The following is a 15750-nucleotide window of genomic DNA, read 5'->3' on the forward strand; positions in this document are numbered from 1 at the left end:
CCCACAGCCCCTCACTTTTTTCAAACATACCAGGGATGGAGGTATATGAACCACCATAGTCATTGCCTCATATAAAGTCCCAATCTCTTTTCTTGTTCTCACAAAATAACAAAATAGTCAATATAATTAATTTGGCCAACGTTGGGGATGCTTACCCCATGAAATCATTATAGAGTATATTTTTTTTGTGGTTACCTCATCCTCTGTCTAGATCTATTAGAACCCTCAGAAAGGCAATCTGCATAAAAGAGGCTGCAGCTGAGAGGTAGACACTCACAGTCTGTACCACATCAAGACAGTGGAGATAAATTTCCTTGGGATGTTCTGCAGCAGGACATCAGGAAGGAAGGATAATGTCCTGGTTGAAGTGGAAGGAGAATATTACCAGGACAACCTTACCTTTGTGGAACACTAGCGAACGCTCTTTATAAGATAAGGTTGCTAGCCCAAAGACCCTTGGTGCAGAGTTGATAGCAAGGAGAACCTACCTCTCAATACCAGGAATTTTCACCAACCTCACCCAGAATGTTGGGAGCCACCACCTCTATAGGGAGAACTTTCTGCTTCAGGGAAATCCTATACTGAAATAGTGGTAGTCGTATTGAGACAAAAAATAGGTGTATGGGAGAAGTCCACTTTTCATAAAGGCCTTTGCCAGAGGTAAGAGGACAGAAATATGCTTCAAAAGGAAGGAAGGGTCTTAGCCAGCTACTTCCAGTTGTTGTAAAGAAAATTGTCAATGAAGGGATGGAAATACTTTTGTGCCCATTTTAGGTTTGCTAAAAACCCAAGAATTTCACCATGCTCAAGGGAGGAGTGGGTAAATCTGCCAATCTAAGCTAGCTTTTGACTTCCTTAAGTAGAGTGCTTGAACAGTATGAGGAGGGATGGACTATTGCCTTAAATATCCTCATCCCCGAGTGAGGGCAGAGGTTCAGCCACAGAGACCTGTTGTGTGGGTGGTCCAGATTTCATGAGGAACAGAATGCCTAATTTCACAAAAAAAAGCATGCTGTTTAAAATGTTCAAAACAGCAAATTGAGCTATCGTTTTGCTTAACTATACTGAGTTACCAGACTTTCTCTTTATGGTGGACATTTCCCAACCCAGTCCCCTATGGCAGTGATGGCGAACCTTGGCACCCCAGATGTTTCGGAACTACATTTCTCATGATGCTCAACTACACTGCAGAGTGCATGAGCATCATGGGAAATGTAGTTCCAAAACATCTGGGGTGCCAAGGTTTGCCATCACTGCCCTATAGAATATGCATGCAACCAGGTGTGGATGTAAAACCATGCAGCCCGAAAGGATGATATAGCAGGTAGGCTAAAAACAATCCTTTTAACAAGCAGGAGTTGTGACCCAGAGAGAAGTGTGATGTGTCCCCTGTATGGAGAAGCCGAGATGAGGTGCTACTCGGAGTTTGCACAGGAAGAGGAGAGGGTGAAAATCATACATGGAATTCCATCCTTTCCAAAGGAAGCAACCAACTACAAGTCCAGCAGGGGATACCCAGGCAGAAGGGCATGGCAATCTCTTTGATGTTTGCCCATACCAGTCCTAGTAGCACCACAAAAATCCAGCCCTGAATCTACCAGCAGCAGTTGATCCAAGAAGTATCATAGTGATGTCTTGAAGCAGCAGAACCGAGGGAAAGATGTTAAACCTCCTTGTGGACATTAGCCAAATCTTAACAGGGGCTGGCCCACAATTTTTTCCTAGCGTTTAATCACCTGTAGGTGGCAGGTACGTGAATATGAAGTGCTATGTCCTTTAATATATAATGTCATTTTGGTTGGTGCAACCTAAATAGAACCTGTATATTTCCACTGCCCACTTTCCAGCTTTTGATGGGCTAATACATTACAGTTGTACATAAGCAAGAAAAAGTATGTGCAGCCCTTGGAATTAACTAGCTTTCTGCAGTAATTAAATCTAAGTCACAATAAACAGACGCAATGGGGGTTATTTACTAAAACTAGAGTGCAAAATCTGGTGCAACTCTGCACAGAAGCCAATCTGCTTCCAGGTTTTATTGCCAAAGCTTAAATTAAACAAGCTGAAGTTATAAGCCGATTGGTTACTACGCACAGCTGTACCAGATTCTAAGTGCACCAGTTTTAGTAAATCTCCCCATTCTGCTTGAGCTAATAACACAAAAAAATTCTCATGTCTTTATTGAATACACCCAATAAACATTTACAGTGCTGGAGGAAAAAGTAAGTGGACTAATGACTACAACAAAAGCTAATTGGAGTGGGCAAATTGCACACCTGGAGTCCAATAATGAAATTTGGAGGTGTGGTTTAAAACTACTTTGATAAATGACACAAACATTTTAGGATTGCTGTTGATCAGAAGCATCAGCTCATGTGAACCATGCCTGGCAAAAAAGCAGCTCTGAAGACATACAATCAAGAGTAGTTGATCTACATAAGGCTGGAAAGGGATACAAAGCAATCGTAACCTCTTGGTGCAGACAGTACCCAATTATGGGGCCTCCTGGTGGGTGGGCCTTGATGCTGAGCGGTCGCACATTTGTGTACCAGAATGTAAATACAGCTGTACCAAGAGCGCGCGCCCTGCGAGCTCCCGCAACAGTTACCGGGGGCTAATGGAAAGCTTTCTGATCATGTAACCGCTGTGACAGCCAATCAAATGATCATAAACCCCGCCCCTCGGCATCTGAAACCCCTTAAAGGGTCGGGAAACGCTGGCGCCAAGGGATTAAAGTGTTCAGCCAGCTATTAGTCAGTTAGACAAATTGTCTATAAATGGAGACACTTTAGTACTTTGGTGACTCTTCCTAAAAGTGGGTGCCCAGCCAAGATGACTCCCAAGGCAAAATGCAGAATCAATGAGGTAAAGAAGAATCCACAAGTAGCAGCTAAAGGCTTGAAGACATCACTGGAACTGGCAAACATCTCTGTTCATGAGTCTACCATACGCAAGTCTTTCAGCAGGCAGGGTGTCTCTCCAAAAAAAAAAAAAAAAAAGTTGTGCGCCTAAAGTTTGCAAAAGAGCAACTTGGCAAACAGCAACAATACTGGGAAAAAGTTTTGTGGACTGATAAAAACAAAAGTTGAATTGTTTGGGAAGAATATTGTTAACCACCTTAGCGCTGAAAGGTTTTACCCCCTTTATGAGCAGGCCATTTTTGCTATTTAGCACTGCACTACTTTAACCGGTAATTGCGCGGTCATTGCAACGCTGTACCCAAAGTACATTTATAGAGCTTTCTTTTGGTGGCATTTGACCACCACTGGGTTTTTTTTATTTTTTATATATAAATATAAAATTTTGAAAAAAAAAAAAATATAAAAAAAAAAAAAAATACAATTTCTTCATAAATTTAGGCCAAAATTTATTCTGCTACATGTCTTTACATTTAAAAAAATGTATTCTGCTACAAACAATGATAATATATAATGGAATTTGTATTCTTTTTTTTATACTAATGCCGGTGATCAGCGACTTATATTGGGACTGCGGTGGGCAATCTGACACTAACTTACACTGGGTGGGAACTTATTGCCACTGACATCACCATGACACTAATACAGTGACAATACTAATGACACTGGCTGGGAAGGTGTTACCATCTCAGGTAATCAAAGGGTTAAATGTGTGCCTAACAATGTGTAATGTGTGCTAATTTTTACTAAAGATCTCTTTGTTTCTTATCCCTGCTTTGCAGGGATAAGAAACAGATTGTTCCCTCTGTACAGAGCCCTGTCATTGTCAATGACCCTAAGCATCAAAATAAATCCACCAGAGACTGGCTTCAGAAAAATAAGTGGTCCAGTCAGTGTCCAGACCTTAACCCCATAGAGATGCCGTGGTCTCTTGAGATCACCCCATGGAATGACCTCAAGAGAGTGGTTCACACCAGACATCTTACAAATGTGTTTGGGCGAAGCAGTTTTGTAAAGAGCAATGGTCAAAAATTCCTCCTGAACATTGTGCAGGTCTGATCTAGAGCTACCGAAAGCGCTTACTTGAAGTCACTTGTACCAAAGGAAGTGCAACCAGCTATTAACGCCAATGGTTCACTTACTTTTTCCTCCATCCCGGTGAATGTTTAATGGGTGTTAAAAAAAAAAAAAAAAAAAAAAAGACACGAGAAGTAACAACGGTTTGTGTTTTATCAGCTTAAGCACAAGGGGGGAGATTTACTAAGGCTGGGTTCACACTAGAACACACAGCAGCTCACAGCAGGAGTCCGGTGCGTCTCCATTCACTGTTTCAGGTCCAATTTCAGCCCAAATTTTGGGCTGAATTCAGACCTGAAACGGACCAAACAATGCAATTCGCAAGGGAACCACTGCAGAGATGTGTGAACCAGCTCCATTGTGAGCCAGTCACAATTCTCCAGCTATGCAAATTGGATGCGGAGGAAACCGGCATCCAATTCGCAATAGTGTGAATCCAGCCTAAAACTGGACCACACAGAATCCCTAACTTCAGCTTGTTCAATTAAGATTTGACAATAAGGCCGAATGCACACTGGATGTTTCTACAGCTGCTGTTTGTTGGCTTCAGATGATTTTTTCTGCAGCCAAATAAACTCCCCAGCATGTTATCATATGTGTCCATGCAAACATAGGCTGTTATTAGCAGTTTTTGGCAGTAGCGTTTTCTGGCTGGAAAAAAAAAACACAGGAACTAGTGGGTTTTGAGAGGAGTTTTTCAGCTGTAAAAAGGCTCTAACTCTAAAAGAAGTTGAAAACAGCTTAAAAATGCCCCAAAACACGGCTATTCTGCGTTTATCAGCGTTTTTGAGCCATAAGCTTTAATGGGAGTATAGTTTTGCTAAAAAAAATGCTACTACAAAAACGCTGAAAAACCTCACTCTACAGCTAACATTACTGGCTTAACATCCAATGTACATGAGGCCTAAAACCTGGAAGCCGATTGGTTACTATGCACAGCTGCACCAGATTCTGTGTCTACCAGTTTTAGTAAATCTCCCACACTGTTTGTCTATTGATGTGACTTGGATGAGGTTCAGATCACAATTTATGGTAAATTACTGCAGAAAATTAGTTCCAGGGGGTTTACATACTTTTTCTTGCCACTGTAAAGCCGCGTACACACGGTCGGATTTTCAGATGGGAAATGTTCGATGGGAGCTTATTGTTGGAAATTCCGACCGCGTGTAGGCTCCATCAGAAATTTTCTGTCAGAATTTCCGACAAACAAAATTTGAGATCTGGATCTCAAATTTTCCGACAACAAAATCTGTTGTCGGAAATTCCGATCGTGTACGCATGCTCGGAATCAAGCAGAAGAGCCGCACTGGCTATTGAACTTTATTTTTCTCGGCTCATTGTACGTGTTGTACGTCACCGCGTTCTTGACGTTCCGAATTTCCGACAACATTTGTGTGACCGTGTGTATGCAAGACAAGTTTGAGCCAACATCCATCAGAAAAAAAACATGGATTTTGTTGTCGGAATGTGCGATCGTGTGTATGTGGAATTAGTGTGCGACTTGAATGCATATCTTCCCAAGGCCGGCCATAGAGGGTTCAAATCTCGGCCGAAATTTGAACCATGTATGGGCAGGCTGAATGTACCAAGTTGAGCAAAAGATCAACTTGGGTACAACCAGCCTGCAGGATTTTACATGCGATTACCTCTTGCGGCTAAACAAAAAAGGAGATAAGATAAAAGAACCGTGACACTCTGTAATTTAAGTATGACTAATAGCAGACTGGGGATTGAGTCCACGCAGGTCTGTATATGATTCGAGACACCTGCTAACACCAATCAATAATGGGTGTGTTCCTCAGAATTCATGCAGCATACAAAAAAAGGAGGGGGAGAGAAAGTGAATTCATGAGTAAGGAACAGGCAGGAGTCAGTATAAATTTAAATACTATTTAATGAAAAAAGACTCGCAATATAGACCAATCCAGAAAAAATATCCTGATAAATCAGGTACCATCACCATTAAAAAGACCCAACAGTCATGTGCAGACACAGATGGCCACCTGTCACAACCAACCACTCATGATAAATGTTAGAGAACATTCACTATAAATAAACATCCATGATTTCAAAACATAGAATATGTATGCAGAACATTAATGGAAGTCCAAATAGCATGGGGGATGGATAGCAGTTGATTGAATAAATATTGGGTAGTTGTGACAACAGAACTTGATCAAATGCTGAAAAATAGTATGGAAGGTAGAACTAGCCGTAATGCGGCTAGTATAGTCGCTAGCAATTATCACAACTTTTACCTGGCAGGGACAGCTTCCCCCGCTGGGAGGGATTCCCGTAAACACTGATTGTGTTGATGGGGAAATTGAGCGTATTCCTTTGGTTGCAGGGAAAAATTTGCTCCGTGTATGGCTTGCTTAAAGCGGAGTTCCACCCAAAAATGGAACTTGCGCTTATCCGGCCCCCCGTCCCCCCCCCATCTGGTGTCACATTTGTCACCTTTCAGGGGGGAGCAGATACCTGTCTAATCCAGGTATTTGCTCCCACTTCCGGCGAAGGAGCACCGCAGAATCTTCGGCGAACTATGCTATGTCCGGCTCCTCCTCCATCCCCATCGTTGTCTTCTGGGAGACACACAGGTCCCAGAAGACAGCAGGGACCAGTCAGAATGTGCAGCGTGACTCGGGCATGCGCAGTAGGGAAACAGGCTGTGAAGCTGCAAGGCTTCACTACCTGATTCCCTTACTTAAGATGCCGGCGCCTCCGTTAAGAGGTTACGTTGGGAAATTTCTATGTTTACCAACAGACATCCTTATATGTTTTATGTAGAACTGATACTTAACACAGTGTTTTACATGGAACACAGAACCACTCAAATAAGTCTCCACACTAAAAGCCCGCAATTCAATGTTTATACCACAATAACACAAGGCCAATAGGAACAGAAGCCAATTAACTTACCAGTTTGGATTGTGGAAAGCAGCCAAAGATCCTTCAGGAAACCCGCACAAAGAAAACATACCTTTTATGCAGATGGTGAAACTTTTGACTAAATGAATGGTTTCTCTTCTTTATAAAAAATCTTTAATGCTCAACATTTGATGGAATTTTTGTTGTGGCTATAACATGCTAACAGAACAGTGTTTTTTAAAATAACCAAGGCACAAAAAACAGACAAAAAAAAAAAAAAAAACATTATTTTATTGAAAACACAATGATCAAAATTAGAGAACAGCAATGATTGTAGCACGGAGATAGATTACAACTAAAATTTTTGAAGGTTACAACAATCAACAATTGGTAGGAAGTGGGGGGGAGCCCTTGCTTTAAATGACTTCAGCACATCTGCAGCCACAGGACATCACTAGTCTCTCACACTTCTCTGGTGTGATTTTGTTCCACTCTTCTTCCAGTCTCTTCCACAGTTCAGTGACTGTAGTGGGTTTTCTTGGCCACTGTTGCCAATGATTTTTCAGAGGCTTTCTATTGGGTTTAGATCTGGACTCTGGGCTGGCCATTTCATTATTTCAATGTTTTCAGCATTTTCAGCTTCAAGGAACTGCTTTACCCATTTTGCTGTGTGAAAGGGGGCATTGTCTTGCATAAACATTGTTGGCTTATTGGGTGATGAATGCAGGGAAGGAACCATATGTTGTTGAAGAAGGTTCTGATAAACATTTGCAGTCACTCTGCCATGTAGCTGTATAAGAGGCCTAACTCCTGCTGTAGAAAACATCCCTCAAACCATGACCCTTCCCCCTCCACCTGTCACGGACTTCTTTACACACTTTGGGTTCAGTCCTTCCCCAGTTTGACAATGAACATAATGTTTCCCATTGGACTCAAATATATTAAACGTGCTTCCATCACTAAAGTGAACTTTGGACCAGTTCTCCTCTGTCCACACAACATGCTTCTCAGCAAAGGTTAGTCTAGCCTTTTGATTCTTTCTGCTAATGAGAAGTTAGGTCACTGCAGAGTGGGCTTTCAGAGTAGGGAGACAGATCCCTACTCTGCTCAGCGCTGAACTGGCGAGTAATCGAACCTGCAGTGTTGAACTGATTGCCCACTGAGATTCTCCACATTATCCTGTCCTCTCTTGCATTTGTCTTTTGTGAACAACCAGCCTTCTTAGGGGACTTGAATGAGTTTGTGACATTGTAAAGATGCAATATTCTAGAAATCACAGATATGGAACTTCAAACTTCTCTTGCTATTCCTGAAAGGGTCTTCCCTTTGGCCTTCATCTGGACAACCTGTTGCCGAAGGGTTTCAGTCACTTTAGAATGGCTCACCATCTTGCAAAGTCAGTGAAAACTGGAACGTTAGGCTGCCAGATTAGATAATTAAAGAAATTAGCACAAGGTGCCACATTAACACCAATAACTGCGTGGTTCTTTTTCAAATCTCGTTTTTTTATTCTGTGCTTCAAAATATATGTAACTCATGAAATATGCTTAACAAAACTGCTCTTTTACTCCTGTTTACAGAGCCGGTACAAGGGGTGGGCGAGAGGGCCGGGTGCCCTGGGCGGAGTGTGAGAGGGGGCGGGTTGGTAAGAGTATAATTATCCTATGCCGGGCATCACTAAATGGCAGCCCGCAGTGCTGCTCTTTCTGGACCGCCGCGCCATTTAATCGCCACTTTTGTCCCCAGCCTCCTCCGCTATCATTAGCAGAGTAGAGAGGAGCGGACGGCGGGACAATTCCACACTGGGGGCATGACCAGCAATGCGTGGAGAACGGTAGCTGCCTATCACGTTAATCGGGAGGTGATTGGCTGCTAGGAGGCGGTCCTAGCAGCCAATCACCAGTTTGCTAATATGAAAAGTCAACCTGGAAGCTCCCGTGCCCCACCCAGCGCTGCTGTGCCTTTAGTTTAGGATTGTCCCGTGGCTTCCGCCTCCTGCTCTCCGCTCTGTGAAAGGTAGGAGAGTGAAGGGAGGAAAATATATGAAACTGTGAAGGATGGGAAGTGGGGGAATGGGGGCAGTGCTGTGTGGAGGGGTCGTGTAAAGGGGGCAATACTGTGTGTGGGGTGATATGTAAAGGGGCAATACTGTGTGGGGTGATATGTAAAGGGGGAAATACTGTGTGGGGTGATACGTAAAGGGGGAAATACTGTGTGGGATGATATGTAAAGGGACAATACTGTGTGCGTGTGGGGGGGGTCGTGTAAAGGGCAAAATACTGTGTGTGGGGTGATATGTAAAGGACAATACTGTGTGTGGGGTGATATGTAAAGGACAATACTGTGTGTGGGGTGATATGTGAAGGGGGCAATACTGTGTGGGGTGATATGTAAAGGGGCAATACTGTGTGTGGGGTAATATGTGAAGGGGTCAATACTATGTGGTTGATATGTGAAGGGGGCAATACTGTGTGTGGGTAATAATTAATTGAATTTGCATTGTTTTGAAATGTCATTCTTTCTTAAAACCGGGGGGGGGGGGGGGATGGGGGGGTTTGCGCAGTTTGCCATCTTCGCCCTGGGCACCAAATGGCCTTGTCCCAGCACTGCCTGTTTAGAATTTCAAATAGGACTAAGCAGTGACCTTGACATTTAGGAAATTGCAGGTTGATCTCCAATTTTGATCTCCAGTGTATAAGTGGAATTTTTATTTTTTTATACAGGTAATGATGGTGATCAGTGACATAGTGGGACTGTGATCTGACGATAACTGACACTAGATGGGAACTGACTTACACTGACATCAGTGACACTCTGGGCAGCCCTCAGAAATATTTGGGCCCCTTGCACAGCTTTAGGCCTTTGACCTCCCCCCAGTCTGACCAACATTCCCCACGCCTTGCCCTTACCCCTGCTTACCTGTATATATGCTAGCCCCCTCCACACACACACACACCTGTATATATGCCAGTCCCCCCCCCCCCACACACACCTGTATATATGCCAGCCCCCCACACACACACACACCTGTATATATGCTAGCCCCCTCCACACAAACACACCTGTATCAGCCCCTCTCACACCTGTATATATCTCAGCCCCCCCACACACCTGTATATATGCTAGCCCCCCCCACACCTGTATATATATGTCAGCCCCCCGCACACCTGTATAAATGCCAGCCACACACACACCTGTATACAGTGGCAGCTGGTGCTCAAAATTTGTTTGGGGGGGGGGGGGTATGCGCAAACAAACTGAAAAATTCAGAAATAAAAAGTCAATTGCAGCCTCACTGTGCCCATCAATTGCAGCCTCACTGTGCCCATCAACTGCAGCCACTGTGCCCATCAAATGCCGCCACTGTGTCCATTTAAAAGTTAACACTGTGACCCCCCCTCCTGCCTGCTTGCAGTCTGCCTGTAACTTACCCTATCTCTGTGGGGCAGTGGGTGACGGCGGCGAGCTGTGTCCTCCATGCGTCTACTCTCCTCCTCCTGATAGGCGTCCATTCACAGCGCCTGTCCTTTTAGCCAATCAGGTGACGGGTAAAACACCTGCACTTCCTGATTGGCGGAGAGGCGGTTCAGTGTTAGAAAAGCGAATATTGATTTGCTGTTCTAACAAACCTTTGTCAAAGTCTATTAGAGCCTATGGCTCTAATCAGATAAATCAAAAATACCCCCCCCCCCCCGCCACTGTAATTCAGGCGCTTAGTGTCCGAAAAGGGGCCAGACGCCTGAATAGGGGTGGCTACAGCTGCCACGGATAGATTCATGCAATGCAATGCATGAATCTATCGATGATACATAGAGAAGGGGTGGCTGAAGAGAGAGGGCGGCGCCCGTGCGCCCTTTATGGGCACACCGCCACTGCCTGAATATATGCCAGCCCCCCCACACACAAGGCTCTGGCCCCTCCCTGTACACAAACAACCCCCCTCCCTTTCACAGCCCCTACTTGTAAAGAATGTCTTTCTACCTGGTCCCAGCTCATTTTCACAAAGCTGACATAGAAAAGCCCAACGCGAGGGGTGCACATGCACATAGTAGCCAGAGGTGGCAGTAAAGGGCTCGATGTCTCCCTGCTTTGCAGGGAGAACAAACAAGGAGGTCATTCCCTCTGTACAGTCAAACACAGGGCACTGGGCTGTTACTGGACACAGCTGATCAGCAGGTCCCTGCCATGACTCATTGGTTGGAACCTGCTGCTAAAATCCAGTTGTGCCCAATCACAGCGGGAGTTGGTGGGCATGCCCAGAACCCGGACATAGGCAGCAACGTTCAGGTATATCACTGTGCCTGTAGGAGCTGCCCGTCTGCAGTACAATGTGGGCGGACGATTTTAAAGAGGTTAAACCTGGCAAAGATTATTTGAAATTTTCTACAATGTCTTAACCTCATTTAGAAATGATGTCCACTGAAGGCACACTTCTTGCAAGATTTGTGATTGTAAGCGCTCCCGGGATCGTTCTGGAATGACTACATGGCACCTCAGTTAGGTGCGGTGGACAGAACCACAGTGTAAGGTAAATATATTTTCTGAGTTTTCTAAACAGCTGCCATATACTATTTGTACATGGGGGTAGGGGGATTCTGGATATAAGTGGACCTTGCATTTTTATGCAAAGCCCACTTTAAGATGGGTCTCAGCAAAGAGAGATTTGGGTTAGAAAAAATTATTCAAATCACATTTTATGAAAAAAAAAACATACATTTTATTGGACAACTGCAAGCACCTTAAACCACAATTGGTTACGGTTACAACACTGGGTATTTTCACATCTAATTATTGCAAAGGCTTGTGATTAAACCGCAATGGATAAATCAAAAAACAAAGTGGCACCATAATTTGTAAAACCAGAAATAAATTTACATTCAATCCACAGACTTAAAAAAAAAATAAAAATAAAATAAAAGTTAAATAGATCTCTGCTTACATTCTAAAATCTGCATCACCTCTAACATCATGTAATTCTATTTGCCATTGTAAAGGGAGCAAAACAAACTGAATGTTTAAAAAGGAAAACAAATTACTAAGTAGTTAGTTTATCGAAAATACATGTAACCAGTGCATTTCTTTTAAAAAAATAATGCTGAATTATATGTACACCTAAGCAGTTGTGAAATGGGCTATTTAACGGTCAGAATATTACAACGAGTAAAGAGCTACTATGCCCACTGCACTACAGACCGAAGCATAATGTTGGTTTTAAAATCTTTATTAAGTTATTTTGCATATGTGCAAAAATATAATAAAATGTTACCTTGGACATTACACACAATATATCCCCAGTGGCAATTTCCATAGCTAATGCAACATACAACATTAATAGACCCTTATGAGAATACTACCTATTGTAAGAAATCAGCCTAATAAAAGGCAAAATTTTCTGATATTGAATAAATATTTGCATCTTGGGATAATAACTAAAATAGTCTGTTGTACTCAGCTGATGTTAAATAGGACAGAACACTTCATATTTGTCTAAAGACAGAAAGGTATTGAAAAAGTGATGTTCCAGTGTAAGGGTTTTTCTTTCCTGGAACTATCTTTTTACTATAACTCCTGTGCTTTATCTCAGATGGGGAAAGTTCATTCGGCATACAATGCGACTTGTCTCTTGCGAGTGTGCAGAATTTAATGTGTTTTGCAAAGAGGAGGTAGCTGAAAGTATGCGGAGATGAGCTTGGCCTCACCAGAACACATGAAATGTTGCAGCAATTTGAATTATGAATGTTGTCATGTGCATACATTAGACGATAAAGAGTTCAACTTCCCCTAAAGTGCCATATTGGGGCAATTGCTTTAAAAAAAGAAGAGCAGCTTTAGTTACCGAAACTAAGAAAATGACCACGCATCTTCGGAAAACCCAGCTGTAATTCACTACATGCAGAAAGTTTACTAAAAATGAAGTGGAGGAGATCAATCTGCATTGGATTTGCAATCCCCTTTACTGTTAAGTAACCTTTTCAGTGCTAGGTGGGCAACAGACATATCGCAGCCTAGTCCAGCACTGCAAGGTTGTCAATGAAAAGAAACATTTACAAAGTGAATGTACATACACTATAGTACAAGAATGATAATCCCTCAGTTAAAGTAAAAATGTTACAGTACCCATGCATTAGGCCTGTTAAGTCATTTCAAAAGCTTGAATTTACCCAACATCTGCTAAAACTTATCTTCATAAATAGTTACAAAATCTGGCAGACACATGGAAAAATGTACTTCTTGTTCAAAAATTGGACATCTGAATGCCACGTAACATGAAAAACAAGACCAGATTAGGCTTTTTTTTCTTTTTTTTTCTAATTTTTCTCCCACGTCCTGGTCCCCAGAAAAAGTGGGTCGATAAAGCTTAGAGCTGAAGACACAGAGGATAATCTTTCCATTGACCACAGCGCACACCAAGCAAAGGAAAACAAAACAAGGTACTCCTAAAAGAAAAGTCGGAAAGCTAAAGCCAAATCACTCAGAATCCTGTTACAGATATTGACAGTCGCTGTTTAAGTCCAAAGTATTTGAGGGAACATTCCTATGAATTTAACCAGGGATGTCGCAGGCACTCACTAGCAGATGCACGTTTCTCAGGAACCATTTCTAACATGGGAGTGAGAAAATCTGTAAACTGAGCAGCATCTTCGTGTGGCCAGCCATACTTCTCCACCAGAACATCAAACAGACTCCAAGGTTTTAGTTTAGTGATGTGTCGAAGCTCCCCTACATTAAGAGAGCAAAGTAATCGTAAATTAGGAAAACAAGAAGCTTTAACATAATGTAATTGCTTTGTTAGTCTGATAAATTTTATTACGGACATATTATGAAAAGGGATTAGATATAGTTGGGGAAACATTTGAAATGGTGTGCACATCAGAAGCTGTAAGAGAAATGAATGTCTGTCTTTCTGCTTACTAGTAGGTCATTGTACTAATACAGCTAACCCTCCCACAACAATGTACTGCTGGATTCAAGGTGAATACAAATACATAGTGGTAAAGGAGGTGATAATCTAGCTCAGGGGTGTCAAACTCAATTTCATCGTGGGCCGCATCAGCATTATAATTGTTCTCAAAAGGGCCGGTTGTATCTGTAAAATTAGATGTCCAGCGCATCCCCTCCCCTTACATTAGATGTCAAAAGCCACCCCACCATCAGAAGTTGAGTCCCCTACTCTCCCTAACATCACAGAGCACCCCCTTTCCTTATGCTGCTGCTGGGAATAAGCTGGATGTATTGCTTGAAAGCAGAAAGTAGGGGTCTGGGGGAGGACCAAAGGAAGGCTGGAGCTCTCCTGCAGCTGCAGGAGAGGTGTGAGGGCCACATGAAATGGCATGGAGGGCCGGATTCGGCCCGCGGGCCTTGTGTTTGACACCTGTGATCTAGCTGATACTTGTAATGTAGATGCAGGTCCTGGGTAATGTGCACTGGGTGTTTCAATGAATTTAGTAGAGAAGTACCAAACAAGGCACAATTTAGCAAGATCTACTATTTAGGGAACCTTGAAGTCATGGCCTAGCATCTTAAGCTATCCTCTACTGCACACTTTCTTTGAAAGCCTTCTATGGTTACATTTATTGGCAACAATGCCCCTTGTAGAGTTTGCTAGTACAGTCCTCATCTACAGTGGGTAAAAATAATTATTTGATCCCCTGCAGATTTTGTAAGTTTGCCCACTTGCAAAGAAATTAAGGGTCTATAATTTCTATCTTAGGTGTATTTTAAATGACAGACAGAAGATCAACCAAAAACGCAGAAAAAACACATAGAACAAGTGCTATAAATTAAGTTGCAGTTCAGTGAGTAAAATATGTATTTGATCTTCAAGCAAAACATGACTTCGTACTTGGTGGGGAAACCCTTTTTGGCAGGCACAGAGGTAAGATGTTTCCTGTAGTTGGTGACCAGGTTTGCACACATCTCAGGAGGGATTTTGGTCCACTCTTCTGTACAGATCTTCTCTAAATACTTAAGGTTTCTTGGCCATCTCTTGGCAACTCGAAGTTTCAGCTCCCTTCATACATTTTGAATAGGATTAAGGTCTGGAGACTGGCTAGGACACTCCATGACTTTAATGTGCTTCTTGAGCCACTCCTTTGTTGACTTGGCGGTATGTTTTGGGTCATTGTCATGCTGAAAGACCCATCTGCAATGTTCTGGCTGAGGGAAGAAGGCTCTCATTCAAGATTGTACAATACATGGCCCTGTCCAGCCCCAAAGCATCATGTTTCCACCTCCATGCTTGACTGTAGGGATGGTGTTCTTAGGGTCAGTGTCAGCATTTTTCTTCCTCCAAACACTGATTCAAGTTAAGGCCAAAAGAGCATAATTTGGGTCTCCTCTGACTACAGCACTTTGGCCCAATCCTTCTCTGAATCATTTAGATGGTTATTGGCATGACTGTACATGTGCCTTCTTGAGGAGGTGGACTCGCAGTGTTTGGAGGAAGAAAAATGCTGACTATTACCCTAAGAACACCATTCCTATAGTCAAGAGGTATAGACAGAGGTGAAAACTTTATGCTTTGGGACAGTTTCTCTGCTAAAGGTACAGGCTGACTTTGTGGCATTGAGGGACCAATTGATGGGGCAATGTATTGTAAAATCTTGGATGAGAACCTTCTTCACTCAGCCAGAACACTGCAGATGGGTCTTTCAGCATGCCAATGACCCAAAACATACCACCAAGGCAACAAAGGAGTAGCTCAAGAAGAAGCACATTAAGGTCATGGAGTGGCCTAGCCAGTCTCCAGACCTTAATCCTATAGAAAATTTATGGAGGGAGCTGAAACTTCTAAGCGACAGCCAAGAAACCTTGAGAGAATATCTGTAAAGATGTGAGATGTGTGCAAACCTGGTAACCATCCACAAGAAACATCTTACCGCTGTGC

At 42.9% G+C, this 15750-nt stretch overlaps 1 protein-coding gene across 7 annotated transcripts in view; it reads right to left on the reverse strand.

The window, feature by feature from the left end:
• Positions 1-11563: 11563 nt before the first annotated feature.
• SRPK2 (SRSF protein kinase 2) overlaps positions 11564-15750 on the reverse strand; it is a 281731-nt gene continuing 277544 nt past the window's right edge. For all 7 annotated transcript variants that reach the window (XM_073619642.1, XM_073619637.1, XM_073619641.1 and 4 more), the window contains one exon: positions 11564-13583. In XM_073619642.1, coding sequence (XP_073475743.1) covers positions 13399-13583 — 185 coding nt within the window. In that variant the 3' untranslated portion in view covers positions 11564-13398. The remainder of the gene's footprint in view (positions 13584-15750) is intronic.

This window comes from Aquarana catesbeiana, linkage group LG03 (genome assembly GCF_042186555.1).
Source record: "Aquarana catesbeiana isolate 2022-GZ linkage group LG03, ASM4218655v1, whole genome shotgun sequence".
NCBI lineage: Eukaryota > Metazoa > Chordata > Amphibia > Anura > Ranidae > Aquarana > Aquarana catesbeiana.